General features: G+C 41.7%; 2 protein-coding genes across 2 annotated transcripts; both read left to right on the forward strand.

The window, feature by feature from the left end:
• The first annotated feature begins 1769 nt into the window (after positions 1–1769).
• LOC6552873 (protein fem-1 homolog CG6966) lies at positions 1770–18214 on the forward strand. Its single transcript, XM_001979955.3, has 5 exons — positions 1770–2647; positions 13941–14301; positions 16324–16924; positions 16985–17771; positions 17834–18214. The coding sequence occupies exons 1-5, from the start codon at positions 2588–2590 to the stop codon at positions 18017–18019; spliced, it is 1995 nt and encodes a 664-aa protein (XP_001979991.1). The 5' UTR covers positions 1770–2587; the 3' UTR covers positions 18020–18214.
• Positions 18215–19793: 1579 nt separating this feature from the next.
• On the forward strand, positions 19794–20549 carry LOC6552890 (low choriolytic enzyme). The gene has a single exon (XM_001979954.3). It carries the CDS (start codon positions 19794–19796, stop codon positions 20547–20549), a length of 756 nt encoding a protein of 251 aa, XP_001979990.1.
• The last annotated feature ends 421 nt before the right edge of the window (positions 20550–20970 follow it).

Raw genomic sequence — 20970 nt, forward strand, 5'->3', positions numbered from 1 at the left:
AAAGGGCCGCGTCAGGGAATCGATGGTCTGATGGCTCTCTCGGCTTAGCCACGCTGTATCCTCTCCTGCGACTAATATCGAATCTGGAATGTGGCAGCTCATGGGAGGGGATCTTAGTCGATGTGGTGGAGTGTGTTTAAAGATCTTAGGGATATGTTTGCCGAAATACATATCGCAATTTTATGTCGACGCACGGATGAATGGCTAAGAATCTTTCACAGGAATTAAACCTAAATATCTTGAACATATCTGAAAGCTCATGGTTTGGGACTTGCTTACCTTCCAAAGAATATTCACTTCTATTATAGTTTTTGAATTAGCAAATAACGTACAATTTTACATATCAATTCAAATCTTTCAGAGATAAAATTCTGCAAATGTGTGCATTCGTCGATTTTTAGTGCACTTGCGATATTCTTTTAATATTTTTCCCAATTGCCATATCGTGTTATATATCCCTATACCTTAATCATGCCACCACATCTCTAAGACCTTCCTAAAACATATTTCTAAATAAAATACGATTAAATATCATAAAAAGAACACTCTCTTAACTTAACGCATGCAACTAACTCGAATTTCTCTGTAATCTCCTAAAACATCTATTTTAAACTAAATTTATATCACTCGTATCGTTAGTACTGCTCTGTATACCAAGTCCCCTAAAACTAGAACTCAACCAATTCCTCACACCAAACGAGGAACCCCATTTAATGAAACTCCATGACTTGATTATCTAGACCAATTTATATGAGAAACTTACGGAAATATGTTTATTAAATTATGCTATTAGTATATTTTCTTATGTACATAATTTACACACCTACCTAATACCATATATATACAAGTACTATACATATAAATATTATAATAAAATTGACCAAACAATAATCAAAATTTTAACTTGTGATATAAAAAATGGAAAAAGTAAAAGCAAAAAAAATGAATTATTATGAAAATAAAACTTTTACATTTTCTTTGTTTAACAACAAATGTTTTAACAGAATTATTTTATATGTTCGTTGTTGTTAGGAACGATCAACCCTTTTGTTATTGTTTATGTGTCATATCTTTTGTTGTAGTTGTTGCTGAAGTACAAGAATGCGCACTAAGTTGTAGCTTTAACTAATTATATTATGGTACACAATATGTTTAAACGTTAATCAAAGTAAGCAGAAACTCAAGAATAATCCGTTTAAATATAACTAATCGAAACCCAATTGTTTTCATTTTGTTTGGAATTTTCTGTTGGAACAAGCACACACATATGTATGCATAATAAACATAACCATATGACATATACATACATACAAAAAAATATATACAAATATGAACTAAAATAATAATACCAATTAAGTAAAACATAATCAAATGTACAATGTAAAACAATGTAACAGTTTATGATTTAATGAAAACAAATACAAATTGCATATGAAATTGTATGGAATTAATTCAATAAATAAACCAAAGTAAAATAAAGTTAATGAGAAATTCAAATTCAAGTATCCGGATTTTGTGGCAGTGATCTTGCGTCAGTGAGTGTCAGATGCTGATTGCTGCGTTACTCACTTTGAGAGTTGCCAGCCTACCTTATGCAGATGCCGAGTGATGCCATACTGAGGTAAATACATGTGTACTCGATTCCATTCGATAATAACAATCGAATATGCACATGTAGAAATCAGGGTGGCAATTCTCGACATGTGTAGAAATCGGAACGGCCACTAAAAATAAAAATACTAGCAAAGGTTCAAGTGTGACCGCTCTCGCACACGTAAAAAAATCGCCTAACGCGAAAGAACAAAAAAAAAAAATTGACGAGCCACAGCTGAAAAAAGGCATTTTATTTTCCATTCGCGGGCGGGACGGTTCAAAACAGCGCGACTCCTCGCGAGCGATTTCAGAGCATCACAATCGATCTGCTTTCCTGGCTGTCGGACGAGTTTTCGAAAAACTCGGGAAGGGATTTAGATTTGTGCTGAATATTATGTGGAATCGCAACGGATCGGAAAAGTGTGCCGTTTGATGCTCTAGTAACCGTTTTAGAGAGCTAGAATTAAAGTCGCCAGCGAATCGAAGTAGAGAAATGAGATTTTCGTCTTCCTGAGACCGAACAAAAAAAAGAAAAAGAAAGAAGAATAAGAAAAGGAAGCACGAAAGACGAATGCAAAGTGCGCAAAAAGATATATGTATGTTTGTGTGCAATTCGATTGCCAGGAAGACACGGAAGCAATAAAAAGCACGGGCAAAAACGCAAAACGCAATCGCAATCGTTACACATATATGTATGTACATACATATATTCGCTCGGTTGGAAAGTTCTTTTGTGCAGAAAATCGACCACACATCAAAATAAATTGCTAGGGAAAAAAGGCAGCAACAACAACAGCAACAGCATCCTCAAGAATCTCGCCGCTCTCCTTCACTCGCTCGCGCTTGCCCTCTCTTTCTCTTGACGAAGGCGAAGAAAGAAGCAAAGCAAAAGCAACACAAATTTACATCTTTCGCCGCCAAACTATAAGGAAAATCATTAATTTTCAACAAGCTGGTTGCTGTGGCATTTATGCCAAATAACTGAATCACAAAAATGGATTACAAATTCATTGTCTTCAACGCAGCGAGGGACAATAATTTGGCGCAATTAAAGGTGAGTTTTGAACACATCGTCTGTATTGCAAGTTGGGATTCGGCCATTTCTCCTTCCAATTGGCCATTTCTCCTGCACACCTGGGCCGTCCAATTGGAAAGTTGCGAAGTTCTTATTGTGATTGTTGTTAGAAATCTCAGCTGCTCAGTAAACTCGGTAGCTTATTTAGCCTTGTGACTAATCAATAAAATTCTCTCGCTCACACACACACGCACACTGTCGCAGCGCACGCACACACACAAGCGCTCTCCGCTAAGCCGTACACGCGCATGTGTTCCAGCGGTGTTGGTGGGCCCCCAATCGAGTCTGGCTAGAAAAAAGCCAAATTATGAAAATGTCGATTCGCTTAGTACATCGCTTTACTAGCGGGTGGTTTTATGCTGCACAAATGCTGCATTTGTGGAACAACTACAAGTCAAACTATTCAACCCTTTCAATATTGTCAGGAAAGAATAATCGGATTTCTTTGCGAATCTTGAGTGGTATTAGGCTACTGAGATTCCGTGAAATATCAAATAATAGTGACCCATCATATGTTTTTTTAAAAATTAAGATGGGATTACTTTACAATAGTTTAGTTTACCCTATAGCTTAGGATGCAAAAATCTAGCGAATTAAAACAGAGAGAGCAATGCAATGGGTACACCTAGTTAGTTAGCTAGAATCTAGCCAGGCGCCCCGCCCTGGCGCAAGACAATAACAAATACACATGTTGGGGGTGGGCGTGCTGGTGGGCGTGTTGGATCCGAAACTTTTGCTGGCGATGCAAGACTTACGAACACGCTCTTTGCATAACCAAAGTTCTTGGGCCCGAGCCCCGGCTGTGCCTGGCCTGGCCTGGCATCCATGTGTGCCATCCACTCCGTCCGGCGGGGCAGCTTGACATTGGCACACACCGCGGCAGAAGCCAATGCAATGGAAACCCCTGCACTTAGCAACGCCACTGCAGCTGCCACAGCCACAGCTACAGCCACAGAGACTGGCTGCAGTTGGCGCTGTTGCATGGGAGCCCCGCTCGGCCCCCTTTGCATTGTTTTGCTCTGCGGCTCGTGGGTGTTTATTATTTAGTACGGGCGAGCAGTTTGATTCTAAGCTTAGCACAGCCATATTTCGCATATATGCATGTACTACGAATGTATGTACGAATGTACATATGTATGTGCTTGGGCCTGGCAGCTCGGTAAATTAGATGCGCATACGCAAATACGTGACATGGAAATTGGTTCGGCGAGGGAAATGCAAATCAGCTGGAATAACTCACTTTAGCCCAAAGATTTTCCCTAACATATGTGGTAATGAGCTGCATTTCGAGTCGCAGCAATTAGGCAACGACAATTGAATTCGATAAATTAACTGGCAGCACTTGCACGATATAAAAAGATTTTGCAATTTATTCGAGTGGTGTTTCCTGTTCTTGTTAGCTTTGATGATTAAGAGTGCACTTTAACTTGCATAGAGCAAGGTCAAAGGGCTGAGGTAAATCATGCCATTTTGATTCCCAAATTATGTAGATTACAATTTTAAAAGAGCCTTCTTATCAGGGAATTGTTTCCAGAAAAACATCTGGAAAGGCCAAAGTTTAGACGCCCATATAAATAATCATGTTGATAAACTCTATGAAGCGAGTGTAGAGTATGTTTTGGTTAATTATAGAATTAATCTACAGAACCTTTGCTGGCTTTTCAATCTCTTTGCTTTTCCATTTTCCACGCGTTTGATTCATTTCCTTTGGACGCCTTATCTTATCGGCTCAGACACTCGTCGTTTGTTTGTTATTACATATTTGTGTTGTTTTTGTGGCTGTTACCCCGCTGATGAGTGCTCCAAATGCGTAGCAAGTATTTTTAACCATATTATGCGAGTGCTGCTTTTGTCTTTGGGCCACGTTGCTGCTGCCGCTGCCGCTGCCGCCGCTGCTACCGAACACGTTAATAACGACGGCGAATTTTAACAGCTGAAATCACGTCGTCAGCGACGGCGTTTTACTTCCGCGATTGTCACCTGCCGGAGCAGTTCGTCCCGTCTCTTTCTCCGCCCATATGCCCCTCTCTCTCTCGCTCCCCTGAGTCTGCGCCCCTGGGCACGCCCACAATGGAACGCACTTTGCTTATTGAAATAAATATTACGCTGATCGCCGGGGGAACAAAGAGCCATTCGCTGGCTTTGTTTTTTCGGCTTCCTACTCCTTTCCGGCTGCTGTGTTGACAAATATCCTTGGAAGCGTTCAATCACTCCGCTTCAGAAGGCTCGGCCCTGTGCACTGGGCGAAACCAGCGATAAGTCCATGATGCGAGTCGAGTTACTAACTGAAGTTAGAAGCACTCCAAGATAAATGCTACATTTTATAGGTGATAAAATAAGATACTCCTTGGTAGTATCCCAAGCATTTGAAGCCATAGCAAAGAACTAAATACATCATAACTCTTCTAACTCTTAGTTGGTTGACTATTGTAGGATTATAATGTTTTAAGCACAATGCCATGTATGGCTGAAAAAGTTGCATTCCAATCTTTATGGATGTGCTAATTGCTCTTTTCAGATACTTTGAGCTTAGCCCACCCATATTTGTTCAGTGCACCGCGATCTGGATATTCCTGTTCGATTTCGGTCATTGTTGTTCCCATCAAACTTCCTGACCGACGGGGCTCGACCCTGGAAATATGTCATTCAGGGGTGTGCGCTTTCGGACTCTGGCCGAATTGAGGACGACGAGTGTGTGCGCTGTTCCCTGTAAATGGAATAAATAAATACGGTGCGATATAAATACATAATGCATACATATACGCCGAAGAGTGTGCCCCGAAATAGCTTTTCTGTATGGGCTGCTGCACTCAATGCTCCAAATGCGAATGGGGGAGACGCTATGAGCCTATGGAGCTGTGGAGCTGTGGAGCTGTGGGGCTGTGGGGCTGTCGAGGCAAAGGCAACCTGCTTGGCGGTACGACGTGCAACATGTTCTAGCCTTCGCCCCGTGGAACTGGTTTTTCTTGCTCGCCGTTGTTTATGTTTGTTCCAAAAATAAGAAGGCACCCCCCTCGCCGCCCCAACAACTCCCCTGCTTACGGCAAAAATACAACAAAAAAAAATAATATAAAAAACACCTCGGCGAAGAGTTGGACGCCGTACACGAAGTAGAAGTGCCACTTAAAGTTGAGTACACACAACAAAATATTTCTTGTTCTGCTTCTCCTCTCGGTTTCCACTTCACCTTCCTCTTTGACTCTGTTTTCCCCAGTTGGTTGGGTCTGGGTCTCCACCTACATGTACGTGATATGGGGCCAGATCGAATGATTGATGAGGTTGAGGGCGGTTGATGGATAGGGAAACTAGACCATCTCCGTAGACCTACAGATAACCCAACGCAACTGCTTAGAAACTGCAGAAAACCGCTGTTGAGGAAAATATATCAGTAGTAGGAAGAACAAAATTCTATTGTTAATGGGATTAAGTTTTATATTTAAAATACCCCTTCACCACAGTCGTTATGAGTGCCAGCAAGTAACTAGCACCCTACGTTTTATATAACCTTTCAGCCACGTGCCAGTTTCACTTCTCTATAAATTACATAAACATGTCTAACTGAATTAAAGGTATCAGTCCGGTTTAAAAGCATTCAAATGAGTTTGTTTTTGCTCCGCCTTTCAACGAGCTCGTAAACTCTAACCTTTGGGCCAGTTTTTAATCGAGAACGGATCTAAGGTTCAATGACTAATTTCCACGGAAACTGGTTTGAATTAAATGAAGTACTGCTCAGCCTAGAAACACTAGGGTCAGTGATCTTGAATCGTTTTCTGTCTTTTAAGCTAATGAATTTCGATTGCTCTTCTCATATCGCAGAACATAGAAGATAGCCTGTTCCTATAAAACGATAACTAATTTGAAAGAGCGAATGCCTGCTCTTGTCCATCTAATTCTCGAGCACACTACATGCTCATTTCGTTTGGAATTGGTCATTACTGATTAACCTTGTAACGATAAGCAATTAACGAATGCTGATTAATTATTATCACTTATGCCTCATTAAATTTGTAGTAGTTGTTGCTGCGTGATGTTTTTGATTACATGCAAACACAGCTCGACAAGTCCATTTGAAATCAAGAAAACGTTTTCGCGCAGAAACACTTCAATCAGGCAGCGTTTTTTTGTGCGTTTTCAAAACATTTGCCAAGGCACAACATTTAAGATAATTCGATGTACACTTTGTTATTGGTTTTCCTCTGTTCGCTTTTCGTTTTTATAGTTTGGCGGCTCTATGCAAAAACCCAAAAACCCAAAAAACGAGAAGGCGAATTTTTAGTTGGTCAACAGCTGTTTCTTTTACTCTTTTTGGGGTTGAGGTTGATTCTTGTGCTGTGCAATTTGCTCATTTGAGGCTTGTTGGCGTAACCTCAAAATGCGAAAATGCTGTTTGCTTTTTTTCAGTTTTGTTCGATATTGTTTGGGGCGGCGCGGCGCGGAGTTGGAGCTTTGGAGCTTTGGAGCTGAGCTGGGGACCTGCTTCTTTTCAATTTCAGTTTTCTACTCGCCTGCCGCTCAACTGCTTCTTGATTATTAGCTCCCAATGGTGTGTGTAAGGTCAGAGCCAACCTTGCTGGTTTGCTTTGACTCCGATTCTCTGTGAGTGTGGATATCTGTGTGCTGTGGATGCATGTCGATGTGGATGTGGATGTGCTCTTTGTCATCCGCTGGCTTTGTGGCCATTGGTCTCTGGTCTCTGCTAGTACGAGAATATGTACATACATGTACGAGTATGTACATACATACATACACAGCATTGAGTACATAAGCAGGTGCACTCAGGAAAATGACGGGGCTAACCTGATGCCTGTGGACGGAATAGGAAACTTTTCCTAATATTGTACCTTAATTGAAAAAGCTGTAATCAGAATCCTTGTCGGAAGCTGGTTACTTCTTGACATCACGACGCTATTTTCAGAACCTTCCTGTATTTTAAACTATGTTTAAACTACATTTGTGTCACTGATAAATGAAGTGTAATTATTTGGAATTTTACAAGGCGAAGCTCAGTAGCAGCCAATACATATACGGTTTTCTATGTCTGCAATATACATATGTGCATATGTACTAAACCATCTGAACAACAAATAAACAAGGAAGGGCAATTAGCAGCCACAAAGATAACAACACAATTGAAGCCGAAGAGCCAAATAAGCACATAGTAGATACAAAACCCCAGTTTGAACTCGGTGCGTGTTCTGTTTGTGTGTATTTGATGATAGCGTTCATTGGCTTTATCGTGGAGCGTTTTGTTCTCTTTGCTCTCGAATTCAATTTCAGGCCTTTTGTTTTGGTCTCTGCACTGCGAGAAACGCAATCAGAATTCCTCCGCAGATGGTGTGGCAATCAAGAAACTCAGTTTACACCCGTTTGCCCATATTCAAACACTAAGAATAGTTTTGCAACATTTGGCGAGCTTTTGGCCGTTATGCAATCGAAAAGTAGAGTGAGACTGGCATTAGGAAGTGCTAAAACAAGTTGCCAAATACTCGAGTAGAACTTCTTAATTAAGCAACACATTTGGCTTGGAATGGCTTCTTATGTACAACTGACTTGGAACAGCTTTTGCATCATTGCGGCTCGTTTTGTTCAATTAATAATAAATAAGTAAATACTACTTTATGGCTAATGTATTCATAACAGGAGCCTGGCAATTGCTCAAGTAAATAAGCTACAAAACTTGATCAGTTAAAGAGTAGAACAGTTAAAACCAAATTCAGAGCAGTGTTCCACTCGGAAGCATTCAGAAATCAGTTATAAGACCGCCACTTTGAGAGTCGTAAAAATACTCTGACCTCTTTTGGCCAAACAAATATTTAGCAGCGCAAAGCGACGAAACAGAGAATAAACGCAAATAATCGTTCAAAAGGCAATGTTTCTTTCTTGAAGGTGACATCCGGATTTGAGGTTTTACCTCAAATAACCCGCGTAATTAGCCATGACTGTGAATTGAACAGCCTAGAAACGCGGCCCATTACTATTTCGCTCAGTGCATTTTATCGCCCATCTCAACTACTAACGACGCCAACGAACCTCTACAAGGAGATCGAAAGACAGCGTTGTTTTCAGATCTATCAGTCGCATGATTTATTGAAGTAAATAATAAAGAGTAATAATGTATGCACCACCACCCTGTAAAGTAATAATACATGTTTTTTTTTGAGCCACAAGCAAATTAAAATGCGAGCAATAATACTCCTTATTAGTTAGGTAGTGGGCTATTTACTTAAAATTCAATATATGTACACGATATTCCGTTTTATATGGTGTTATATGTTTTATGGTGACTATAAAAGGCATCGTAAATCAGTAGGGTATCGACATTTCGACCCCCATCAAAAGTAATTTCACTTGTACTTGCTATTTTATTTACTACATTGTGTTTTCTGCGATCCAAGCTGTCAAGTTCATCGCACGATTAACTAAAGCAGCAAAATGGAGGAAAGTGCGATTCCGTGTGGGCTTCATTAAAAGCGCTTATGAAATGTAATCATAGAACTGAGAGCGGCAGCAGCAAATATGAGGAAGCGTTTATTCAGTGTTTATAAGTGCACATGTGCTTATCTTTCGAATTCAATCCCGATTGCTATCTGCGTTTCTGTTTGCCCAGCGAAAGAGGAGCCCCCAAGATACCTATCTCCATCCCCCAGCCAAAGCCAAGCAAAAGTGACACCATCGAAGTTGGGAGCGTGTGTCCGCTGATAAGGGCTGTCCTAAAATTTCCACGCTTCATTTGATGCAGTAGTACTTTTCCACTTGTCCAAACACCCTGAGCCATTCAAACGACCTTGACCCTCACACTGACGGCTCCGCTCGGCTCCAAAGGGTTCATTTCATTGAGCCACTTTTGTGTCCCCCACCTCTAGCCTCTCCCCTCTCCCCTCTCAGATGCTCCGTTAAAAGCACCGTTGACCTCAAAGTCCTATGATAATGAGCTGAAGCTGAAGCTGCGGCTGCGCAGTCCGATATTTGGCACTGAAAGAAATAACTGCCTACTTAGCATTGCTATCAATAAAGTTCAATCATTATCGCAGTTGGTTACATTTGCAAAAGGAAGTTGTATAATTGATTTCTTTAATTTATCAGAATAAGGGGGGAAAGAGTTTCTTATTCCTGCTGCTTTGTTTTAATGCTTTTTTCCGAGTGAGCTTCTGTTTGTGCAGCTTTATCGGCTACTGGTCATTTTGGCTCACTTTGCATTTATGGCTCAAAAGACTGTGGCTTTTGTCACCCTTGAGCCGACTGCGCAGTCGCGGCTAAGCTAACGAATAAGCCAAACAATTTGAGTCAGACGCCGCTTGACTGATTTGAATGCCGGTCCCCAAAGCTCCAAAGCCCCAAATACCACCGAATACTGAGTGCTGAATTTCGAAGCAGAATTCAGTTGAATGGGCGATCGGACGATCGGTCGAACGGCATCCCAAATTGAATTATATTGGAGTGTGATCACAAAGTCTGAAGTCGGCTGAACTTGAGGATCGGGCTGTCTACTTGCATATGGCGTCGACATTGAACTCGTTCAATGTCAAAATTATAATAAATTATGCGTGTGCGGCTCCAAGGGGGTTTCTCCGGCGGCGGGGGGGAGATGTGGCGAATGGTCAGAGCTGAAAATTGATCGCACAGCGAAACGACCAACTAACAATTCACACAGGCCAGCTGAAACCTACAAACTACACTGGCTTGGCAACAACAATGGAAAGTGGTTTGTTGCTTGTTACACGGAAACGAACAATTTGTTGTTAACTTCATTTAATAGCCGTGCTTAGGCCGCTTTTCGCTTTTCGCTTGACATTTGCGCATAGCGGTAAACGGGGGCTCAAGGTGTTTCCACTCTCGTTTTGAATTCGAGAACAAACATGTGAAATGCTCGGAAAACAGCAGATTACCTTGGGAAATCGCTGTTGAACATTTCCCCAATTTGCCGTACAAGCCAGGAACCAGACGGCAAATTAAAAAGAAATTTATTTACTCAATTTGTGGAAGTGAAATTTCTCGTGTTCGTTTTTGTTTTTGGTTTTGGGTTTGCTTTTGGTTTTCCTCTCCGGCGCGAGGTGAATTATATGCATATTAAAACATAAATTTCCTCGGCCCGCTGCATTCGGACTAGCATATTTACTTTTCAATTCATTCATCTTGTCTGCGGGGGAACTTTTTGGTTTTCGGGAATTTCCCTTGCCACTCGGCAAATGAACGCAATTAAGTGGAAAAACAAACAAGAATTTCTCAAAAGAATACTAAATGCTAATTTTGTGGCTGTTAACTATGGCAGGCAAACTGTGTAGTAGTTAAAATGGCAAATGGGAAATTCACGCATTTGTCTAAATCCACAAGTGGCTTCTGGGTAAGGGCTAAAATAAATAATAATATTACTCGTAGATCATTGCTTGACTGCATATTGGATGGTCCCGGATTAAGACTTATGTATGTCAATAGTGACTGAGGACTTAATGGTTCTGTATTGCAAGGCAAATTGTGTGCTGTTGAGTTAGACATTTCATCAATCGATAAATATTCATGACAGTCGGCTTTTGATTGTGGCAAATTGTGAACCCAGAAGTGCATATTCAAATTTCGAAAAGGCTTTTCAACAATGTTTACAATGTCTCAGGCGACAATCCGCTGGGCATTCCCACTGTCGCTAGTTATTCTTTCACTTAGCATAATTACATAGAGGCAACGACACATACGAGTGTAGCAAGTGAAGAGTTTCCCATAATTTAGATCAATTTCTTGATTGGATTTCCATATATTGTTCGAGGCCGTATCTGCGGGGTCGCATCTATTATGGCATAATGTGGAGCGACCCGAGCTCGATTGATTGATTTTCCCTACTGCTGCCATATCCGCAGCCTTCCAACCCGCCACCTGACCACCTGCCACGCCTCCGCCCCCTGCGAACCGCCCACAATTCACGTGTCGCTGCCGTTTTGTGCCACACAGCCTGCCTCTCTTACCATTGTCAGATTGACTTTTCATTTCGTTTAAAGCTTTTTCGGCTTCCGACCTGACCAACAAGGTTAAATAATGGCCCAAAGGAGATGTAGAGAGCGAATAGGTAGAGGAAATTCGGTGATACAACAGCGTGAGTAATTTGTGTGGCACTGGGCTGAATAAGGTCATTTTCAAGTTGCCATCCTGGGTGAACCCAGTTATTTAACAAGTTCATCAGAACTAAAACCCTCGGAAAAGTAGCCCTCAGTTCTCAAATGCTCAATGTTCAAATGTATCTTTCTAACATGTGGTTAAATCAGCGTGAGAACGACTGATTTATAAGAAGCTCCTTGTTTAGTGAGCTAGCTATATAGATTAAATCAAACAACTTGATGATGTTTTGCGAATGGAAGACCACCATGTTCTGCCGATATTATCCCACTTTCAGCTCCCATATCACTCAGACAGAAAGCTGATTCACGGCTGTCAAAGTCGCAATCATAATTGATCAAAAGGCGGAAAGGAAGCAAACAGCGGCTGGCTGATGATCAACTTTTGCCTCGGGTGCGAAAGCGAAAAGTTCAGTAGCCAATAAAATTAAATGGAATCGACGATGACGCGTCGCTGTAACATAAATATAATTCAGCTTTTGCTTTCGCACCGAATTAAATGCGAAATTAATGCGTAATTTGCATTGTTCAATTCGCTGGCGCACTTGCACTTGTTGTGCCGCAATAATCTTTATTTTGAAAATACGTTTTCCGCCTAATAGTCGTGCCAAAAATGTTTCTTGATTCGTATTTCCTCAGCTTTCTCTGGTTTTGGTTCAGGTTCTAATTCTTGTTCTTGTATTTGTTTAAATGATTTTTATTTTCGCTTGTCACGCGCACGAGGCGTTGATTGCCGGGCGGGTGGAGGGGATTTGGGGGGGTCTTAAGGCGGCCAAAACAAAGAATTCCGCTGTCTGGTGACGATACCAATAATATTGGCACAAGGCGAATTGGCCAAGAGCGCAGTTCTCTTCGCAAAAAGTAGGAAGCGATCTCCTTCTGACCGAAATGGTTTGAATAACTGAGAGCAATCGAAAAGTTGGTAAGAGTATTCTAATGCAGAGAGAATGCTAATCAAGTCAATAAACAGGCAATATTTAATATTATTATATTTATAAATAAAGGGATCTGGGAATTTCTTCATGCAAATGCCTTTTAAAATAAATACGTGGTGCTATTTCTGGTCTGCTGTCTTCAAATCTCTGACAACATCGAACTTTCTAGGTTGGACTGTAACTAAAGAGCCGTGCGGCATTCACAAGGTCTTTCGATGCCCCCATTCCCCTTCCCCACCCATTTTCCTTTTCGCCAGCATCTCTTAACTTGGCTTTGTTTGTTTTTATGTAGTTTCTGGTTCTGAGCAGACTGATGAGGGTTTTTCGGAGGTATTTGGGGGCGATTTTGAGGTGACACAGACGAATGAAGGAAAACTAAAATTGAGCTTGATAGGTGGAAAATACTATTGTCTCGACGGATTGATGAGGCACAGCCAAGGTTTTCACTAAATGCGTTTTGCTGCCTTAAAGAGGAGGGTCATAAACATTGTAAATGTAGTATTATTTCTGTTTCTACCCGGTTTTTGTTGGTTAGATTATGGAATTGATTTGAATAATTATTAGTAGAATTAATTGAAATCTTAATATATTCTCCCTAGCCAATCTGGCGACCACCCCACCGCCTCCCACCCACATCTCCCCGCGCCCCTCTGCCCGCCTATTTTGCACGCGCTGGCAAACAACATAATTAGCATACTATAAGCAAAAACGAAACACGTTTGACATAAATGAATTTCAATTTCAAATCGGCATGGGACGCAATGCGGCCGCTACACAATACAAATGATCAGCAATCGTGAGGTTACATTTCATTCTATTCCCCAGCTGATTTCTGGCTATATCTCCCCGATTACCCCACCCATTTGTGCTATCCATTGCTCAGGTGGTCTACGTTTTTTCACGCTCGCAGCGATTCGCTTTGTTCGTCATCAATTTGTTTGAAAGCAGCTATAATTACTATCGCCTTTCTTGATAAAATACGAATAGTATCTAATTGGAATTTTAGCGTGATTTCGTAACTATCAGGGAGAAAATAAGATCTTATTCAAAAAATATTAGTGAAGTCAAATACTATAAGTGGAATATAATCCAGGAGCAATTATTAGCTTAGTTTATGCTTCATTTGAACTAGTTAGATATAAAACGAGTCTCAGAATCTTTATTGATTGACACGAGTCGTGCCAAAATCTTTATTCACACATCTTACTAAATATGCTCCGCTTTCCTAATTTCTAGGCCACCCTCTACAACAAAAGCTCCGGCGAAGTGGGCAGCCTGATCTCGGCGAAAGTGAACGGAGCCACCCCGCTGGTCATCTCCTGCCGCAATGGACACTACGACATTGTAGAATACCTATTGACAAAGTGTCGGGCCAACGTGGAGCAGGTGGGATCGGTCAGCTTCGACGGGGAGCCCATTGAGGATGCCCCACCGCTGTGGTGCGCAGCGGCTGCCGGCCACCTGGGCATCGTGAAGATGCTCGTCCGCCGGGGTGCGAATGTGAACAGTACGACCAGGACGAATTCCACGCCGCTGAGAGCCGCCTGCTTCGATGGACATTACGAGATCGTCAAATACCTGGTGCACCATGGAGCAGGTAACTAATTTGTTTCAATAGTAAGGGAGTGTTTGGAAGTTTTCCCTAACACTTGTTAGCTTAGAAAGGGGCACTGATCTTCCAGCTATTACTTGTCCAATGTAAATAATATAAATGTACATCCTAAAGATTGTATAACCAAAGACACTAGAATAATAAGATGCGTAACGGCCATACATTGGTTTTGCACTATGAATTTTATCAATTTTGATCTAAGAAACGAATTTGATTAATGTTTTGGTCAATTTAGTTGTAATATGAGCTAAATATTATTTAAAAATTGTTGCCGTGACTATTATTTTTTTTAAGAAGTTGTTTTAATATTCTTTAGTTAAAATCGTCGCTCGAGCTACCGTTTACATATAAATATTTTTATTATTAATTATTTGTAATATATGTATTATTTGGTACCCAGGGAACACCACGGGGAGGACATTACAATTGTAATGGGGTCGTATATTTATATGACCTTCGAGATAATAAATGTTAAACATAAAATATTTCCATGTTCCCCAACTAAGCTAGTTTTCTAAATATTGCTTTTCGATATAATTTGCTCCTTTTTTTAATTCATTTTATTAAATTTTTGTATGTATGTATGTATGTATTTATGTATATAGTGTAGTGTAGTGTAGTGTATGTGTTACTGGCACAAAGTAGTAAAAATTGTCTTAATTAAAGCCTGAAGAATGTTTAACTTACTGTCGGAACACGTAGTTATTGCCGCTTCCAATATTTGCTTAGGAAAATTTTGTTCTTGTAGCCCTATAATTCCCAACTAGTTCTAGTGAGGACTGTAAGGCATGTCTTCTAATTTAGAGTCGCAAAATAGTTCAAGTAATCTCTCCTACCGGTCGAGCAGTGAGTGTATGTGTAGTGTATGTACCGGTGTATGTATGTACCGGTGTATGTATGTATGTACAGGTGTATGTATGTATGTATGTATGTATGTACGTACGTACGTATGTATGTATGTATGTATGTACGTACGTACGTACGTACGTATGTATGTATGTATGTGTGTATGTATGTGGTACGTATGTAGTGCATGTGTTATTTGCACAAAGTAGTAAAAATTGTCTTAATTAAAGCCTGAAGAATATTTAACTTACTGTCGGAACACAAAGTTATTGCCGCTTTCAATATTTGCTTAGGAAAAATATTTTCTTGTAGCCCTATAATTCCCAACTAGTTCTAGTGAAGACTGTTAGGCATGTCTTCTAATTTAGAGTCGCAAAATTGTTCAAGTAATTTCTCCTAAGTGTGTTCTTAAGTGTGATTACTTGCAAGATCGAATTGGCATCGCTCTTGAACAAATAACCGGGCAAATGTTATTCGTACGTGTTTGAAATGTTATAATATTTATTTTAAAATATTTATTCATAAAAATATTTAAAATACAATATAAAATTATGGTATAGAAATTGATTACCCTACACTGAAAGGGATATATATTTTTATGTTTATTCGTATACAAAGTGCTATTAAATTAATCTCGAGTTATAAGTAATTAAATAATAAACTATTATTTTGTCATAATTATATTAGTGAGTGAAATAGTGAGGTCTTTAAAGTGAGTAGTAAAAATTGTCTTAAATAAAGCCTATAAAATGCCCGAAACGTATTTGAAACGCATTGGCACAATGCCAATGTATGAATCAAACGTATCAATCAAAATCTGCCCTGTTTTTTCATCCTTTTTTGAAATTTTCAGCCTATTTTTTCCGTTTTTTTTTCTCAATCTGTCCTTTTTTTCAGAAAAATATTGGCATCACTGGCTCTAGAGCGCTCTCTTTCTCTGGCTCTTGAACAAAAATTCGAGAGAGCCTGGAGCCAGCTCTAGAGCCAGCCCGAAAAAATCGTGTGCAAAAAAATCGTATGGCGTTACGCATCTTATTATTCTAGTGTCTTTGGTATAACTATTCAAATATAAAGGTCTCATATAAATACAATATAATAACTGGAACTGGTTTTGTTAGTTTTGACATTTGATATGTGCTAATTGTTTGTCTAATTCCGTAGACTTTGAGGTGGCGAACCGTCACGGCCACACCTGCTTGATGATCGCCTGCTACAAGGGTCACTTCCGCATCGCCCAGTATCTGCTCTCCCTGAACGCCGATGTGAACCGCTGCAGTGTGAAGGGCAACACGGCGCTGCACGACTGCGCCGAGTCGGGCTCCTTGCAGATCCTCCAGCTGCTGCTCAAGCACGGCGCCACCATGGACGTGGACTACTACGGAATGACTCCGCTGCTGGCGGCCAGTGTCACCGGTCACATGCCCATCGTCGAGCACCTTATCACTTTGCCCTGTGTGAGCAGGGAGTCGAGGATTCACGCTCTGGAACTGCTCGGTGCCACGTATGTGGACCGGAAAAGGGACATGGCAGCGGCACTAAACCTGTGGCGCCGAGCGCTCGAGGAGCGTGCCGTGGAGCCACCGCTGGAGAAGAAGGTTCAGGAACCAGTGCCGGCCTATGAAATGGTTCGCGAGGTGACCAGCGTGGAGGAGCTGGAGGAGATGGTTTTGGATCCTGATGAGATGCGAATGCAGGCTCTGGTCATTAGGCAGCGCATTCTCGGACCCACTCATCCGGACACCAGCTACTACATTCGATTTAGGTATTTAACTCACATTGTATTTCCCTATGGCATTATCTAATCAACTTTATATCGTTTCAGGGGCGCTCACTATGCGGACGCAGGGCGCTTCGATCGCTGCATCGAGCTGTGGTCCTATGCGCTCACTATGCAACAGAAGATTCTACAGCCACTCAGCCCGATGACGCAGTCCTCGCTGCTGTCCTTCGCCGAGCTGTTCAGCTTCATGCTGGTTGAGGCCGGTCGCCTGCTGCCGAGAGGTCGAGTGGTTCCGCCCATCGAGGCGGACGGCATGCTGACGATCTTCTACAAGGCGGTCAAAGAGGTTGAGCGCGGTCAGGCTTTCACGCTGGAGCAGCAGAAGGACCAGCAGCAACCGCAAAAGCAGCTGCCAGCAGCTGACAAATCGCCATCCTGTTCGGCTTCCTCATCCGCATCTTCCTCCTCCTCAACGACGCTGCTTTCGGCCCATCAGCACGATTGTAATCACGATCCCAATGCCCTGAGTCGCACCATGATAAGTGCCATTCACATAGGCTGTCTGCTGAGCTCCCTGCTAGACACAGACGCCCTGAACCCAGAGATGCGTCGCCAGGTGATGGGAGCGCTGTACCGCCTGAATCGCTTGAAGGTGCGCGTAAGGTTCGATCGCACCGCCTTGCACTACGCCTGCTATCGGGAGGGTACGCTGGCCGGCCGCTATCCCTCATGCCAGTTCCCCTCGGTGACGCTGGCGAAAGCCTTGCTGGAGGTGGGAGCAGATCCGAATGCCATCGACGAAGCGGGCAACACGCCACTCCATTTGGCTACCATGCAGCCCTATGTGGAGCCCCTGTCGCACATCCTGCTCGAGGGCGGAGCGCATTTGGTGAGTATGGTATCGAGGGCCGTTCCGTTGACCGTACTAATATGATTCTCTTCTCCTAAAAGGACACCAAAAACTATGCTGGCGAGACGTTTGAGAGTCTGCTGGCCCCCACGCCCATGCATAAGATCATCGACCCAATGAAGTACACAACGCTGACGTGTTTGGCCGCAAGGACGATCAAGAAGCATGACATTCGCTACGAGGGAAGCGTACCAGCCACTCTGTACGAGTTCATCGAGCTGCACTAGAGACGAGGATCGGGACGAGGACTGGACGCAAGTCAAGCACTCAATTCACTCAATCACTCAATTGATCACTAGATGGAGCAATCGATCTACAGCCTGCCCGCCCGCCATCCATTAAATAATATCTACTACTACTATGACTACCGTCTATTTACTGTATAATTAAAGATGGAGAGAGAGTTTGAAACTATGCTGAATGATGAAAAGTGTGAAAAATGGACGAGATCGTTACTAACGACTAGAAACTGATTTGTGATGTTAGCAAGCGAAGTGCCTGAATCGACGGATCAGGACGAAAACTACAACTGACAACGATAACAAAACAGAAGCCAACAAAAGAATACCAGGCAGACAACTCATAGCAACGCGAAGAAAAGTTCTGGAAGAGGTCTTTGCTGTCTTTGAATTTTGCTTGCGAAATATGTTGAAACTTTCTTTTTAATTATGTGTTCTTGCTACTACATTTTGTATGACTTATCATTAATAGAATATTGTATGTACGTGTACTATAATACCAAAAGCCTGGGCGTGATTGATCAGCTTAATTTTAATTATCTGGCACAAAGCCGACTCCTCAACGCTGGAGCAATCACGCCCAAGCCGCGGAAAATCCAAAAACCAGAATACCTAAAAAAAAAAAACAAAACAAAAAAATTACCGACCACCACACACAACTCACGACTTAGTGATGCGTTTGTTTATAAACGAAAAAACGAAGTTTTGGAAATATACAATGTGTAATTAACACCATTAATCAACTATTGGTTTATACCTGGAATTATAAATACTAACTCCCAAGCTACATAGCCCTGACTCAAAGAACCCAAATGCAAAACCCTAATGTATGATATCTACGTGTGCAAATGTGTAATATCAGCTCATTCTGATCACAGGAATGTTTTTTTTTGTTTGTACTTGCATAGACTCAGCTTATCGGAGGAGTTTTAGTTGCAGCGCATCGAATTGCCTGGCGAAATACACCGGTGTCTAGAAAAATTAATTGCAAAAGGTGAAAATATCTAATATATAAAAGCTTTGTATAATTTTCTAAAAGGTATCTGTAAATACTTTCACTGAGTTCACATTAAATCAGAATTGGCATATTAGCTAAAGATGGTTTTTTGAATTGCAAATCATCATCCAAATGCAATTTCAAATTATCAGTTATTAGGTCATCGAATTTCGCCATTTTAGCTATAGAACAGCTGAATACACATATTTTAAACGGTAGTCAAAAATTACTGTGGTTGGCTATTTACTTGGCCAACGTTTCAACAGTAACGTACGTGTTTCTAGCCACCAATGTGTTCTGAAAAGCAGTTCGATGTGCATTCATTAGGCTTATGCAAACGTATAATTACGACTATTGTATCTATGCTAAGCACTGCAAATGCTAAGTTGCAACGCAAGTCGAGTTTGGCTCCATGGAAAAGGAGGTGGGTTGTGGAGCTTTAATCTGCAATTGTGTTTGGTAAACTACACTGTGCGAAAAAAAATGTTCAAAACTATTTTTAATTGGAATATGTTCATTTTTTAAATACTCGTTTCTTCAAAATGTTGAAAGGAAGACAAAATCACTTAAAAAGTTCAAATTTATGTTGCACTGTATGTTAGGTTTGTGCTAGGGGACATTTTTTTGCCTGTACTTGATTTTTCGGTGTGTATGTAAAGCCTTATTTTAAAGAATATTTTCGAGACAGAAATAAAGCTGATAACTATTTTAATTAAATGACTATAAAAGCGGGCTAGCAGTTGTAGTTTGCTCACAGCTTAAGAAATGTTACTTCAAACTGTTCGGTATCTGCTTTTGGCGACTTTTCTTGGACCCATCCTGGTGACGTCCGACGGAATCGAGTCCTACGAGAACTACTATAACGAGATCCATGTGGATGACGAGCAGGCCGAGGCCAAGACCCGAAATGCGTTGACTTCTCCGCTCCAGCGCTGGCCTGGCAATAAGGTATACTACCGCATATCTACGGACTACAGTGAACAGGAGGTGGCCAATGTGCGGACAGCAATGTCGAGTTTTGGCGAGCACACCTGCGTGCAGTTCGAGGAGATCGAAGGATCTCCTCCCGCAGGCCGACGATATGTGTCCTTCAAGAAATCGCCCAATATGTGCGGCACTCGGGTGGGCTATCAACCCTTGTCCTTTGGTCCGCACGAAGTTCTCCTTAACGAGAGATGCCTCACCATGCCGGCCGTGATTCAACACGAATCCCTTCACCTGCTGGGCCTGTTCCACGAGCAGAGTCGTCCAGACCGAGATGAGTACGTGAAAATCGACTACGACAACATCCCGAGGAAATACTGGTCACAGTTCATGGCCATGGACCAGACAACCACCTTTAATGTCCCCTACGACTATGAGAGCGTTATGCACTATTCTAAAAACGCCTTCGCCAAGGATCCCTCGAAGCCAACTATTCGAGCCCTGATCGATGGTAAGGCTGTGGAGAGGGAAATGGGTCAGGTGCGGGGACCTTCTGAAGGGGATTGGACCAAAATTCGATTGATGTACAAGTGCTAGAGTGGCGGAAGAAGTCTGCAGGGAGTGGGATTGGTTAATAAATATCTTGCGTTCTGAAGTGGATGTGTTTAAATGTGTTTGGAGATCTGCATTTCAATATGGTAACCATTAAAACGATTGCCGAATGACTAAATAAATTAAGGACTAAAGTAAATTAGGGCTAAATCATTAAATCCCACATCCTCGAAAAGTGCTACTCGTTTAATGCCAATCAGGCAATGTCCGTTAACTAGAAAAACGTTTCTCCAGCCTCTTGGAAATGGGCAGTTGCTCGAACATAAAGGAAATCCAAATCCAAGCCCAAGGCGAATGCATTTGATTTCACAGAAGTGCAAGTGTAAGTGTCAGTTAACTTTGAAGCAGACTAAGGAGCAGCAGAGGAAGAAAGCGGGGCTTTCCGATGCTGAATGGGGTCCGGCGT

Source organism: Drosophila erecta, unplaced genomic scaffold (genome assembly GCF_003286155.1).
Source record: "Drosophila erecta strain 14021-0224.00,06,07 unplaced genomic scaffold, DereRS2 tig00000000-arrow-pilon, whole genome shotgun sequence".
Taxonomy (NCBI): Eukaryota; Metazoa; Arthropoda; class Insecta; order Diptera; family Drosophilidae; genus Drosophila; species Drosophila erecta.

Excerpts from the sequence above, each read along its gene's own strand:
- LOC6552873 (XM_001979955.3), top strand. The coding sequence starts at position 2,588 with ATGGATTACAAATTCATTGTCTTCAACGCAGCGAGGGACAATAATTTG. Across the intron at positions 2,648-13,940 it reads ATAATTTGGCGCAATTAAAG|GCCACCCTCTACAACAAAAG; the intron begins GTGAGTTTTGAA and ends CCTAATTTCTAG. Across the intron at positions 16,925-16,984 it reads AGCTACTACATTCGATTTAG|GGGCGCTCACTATGCGGACG; the intron begins GTATTTAACTCA and ends ATATCGTTTCAG.
- LOC6552890 (XM_001979954.3), top strand. The coding sequence starts at position 19,794 with ATGTTACTTCAAACTGTTCGGTATCTGCTTTTGGCGACTTTTCTTGGA.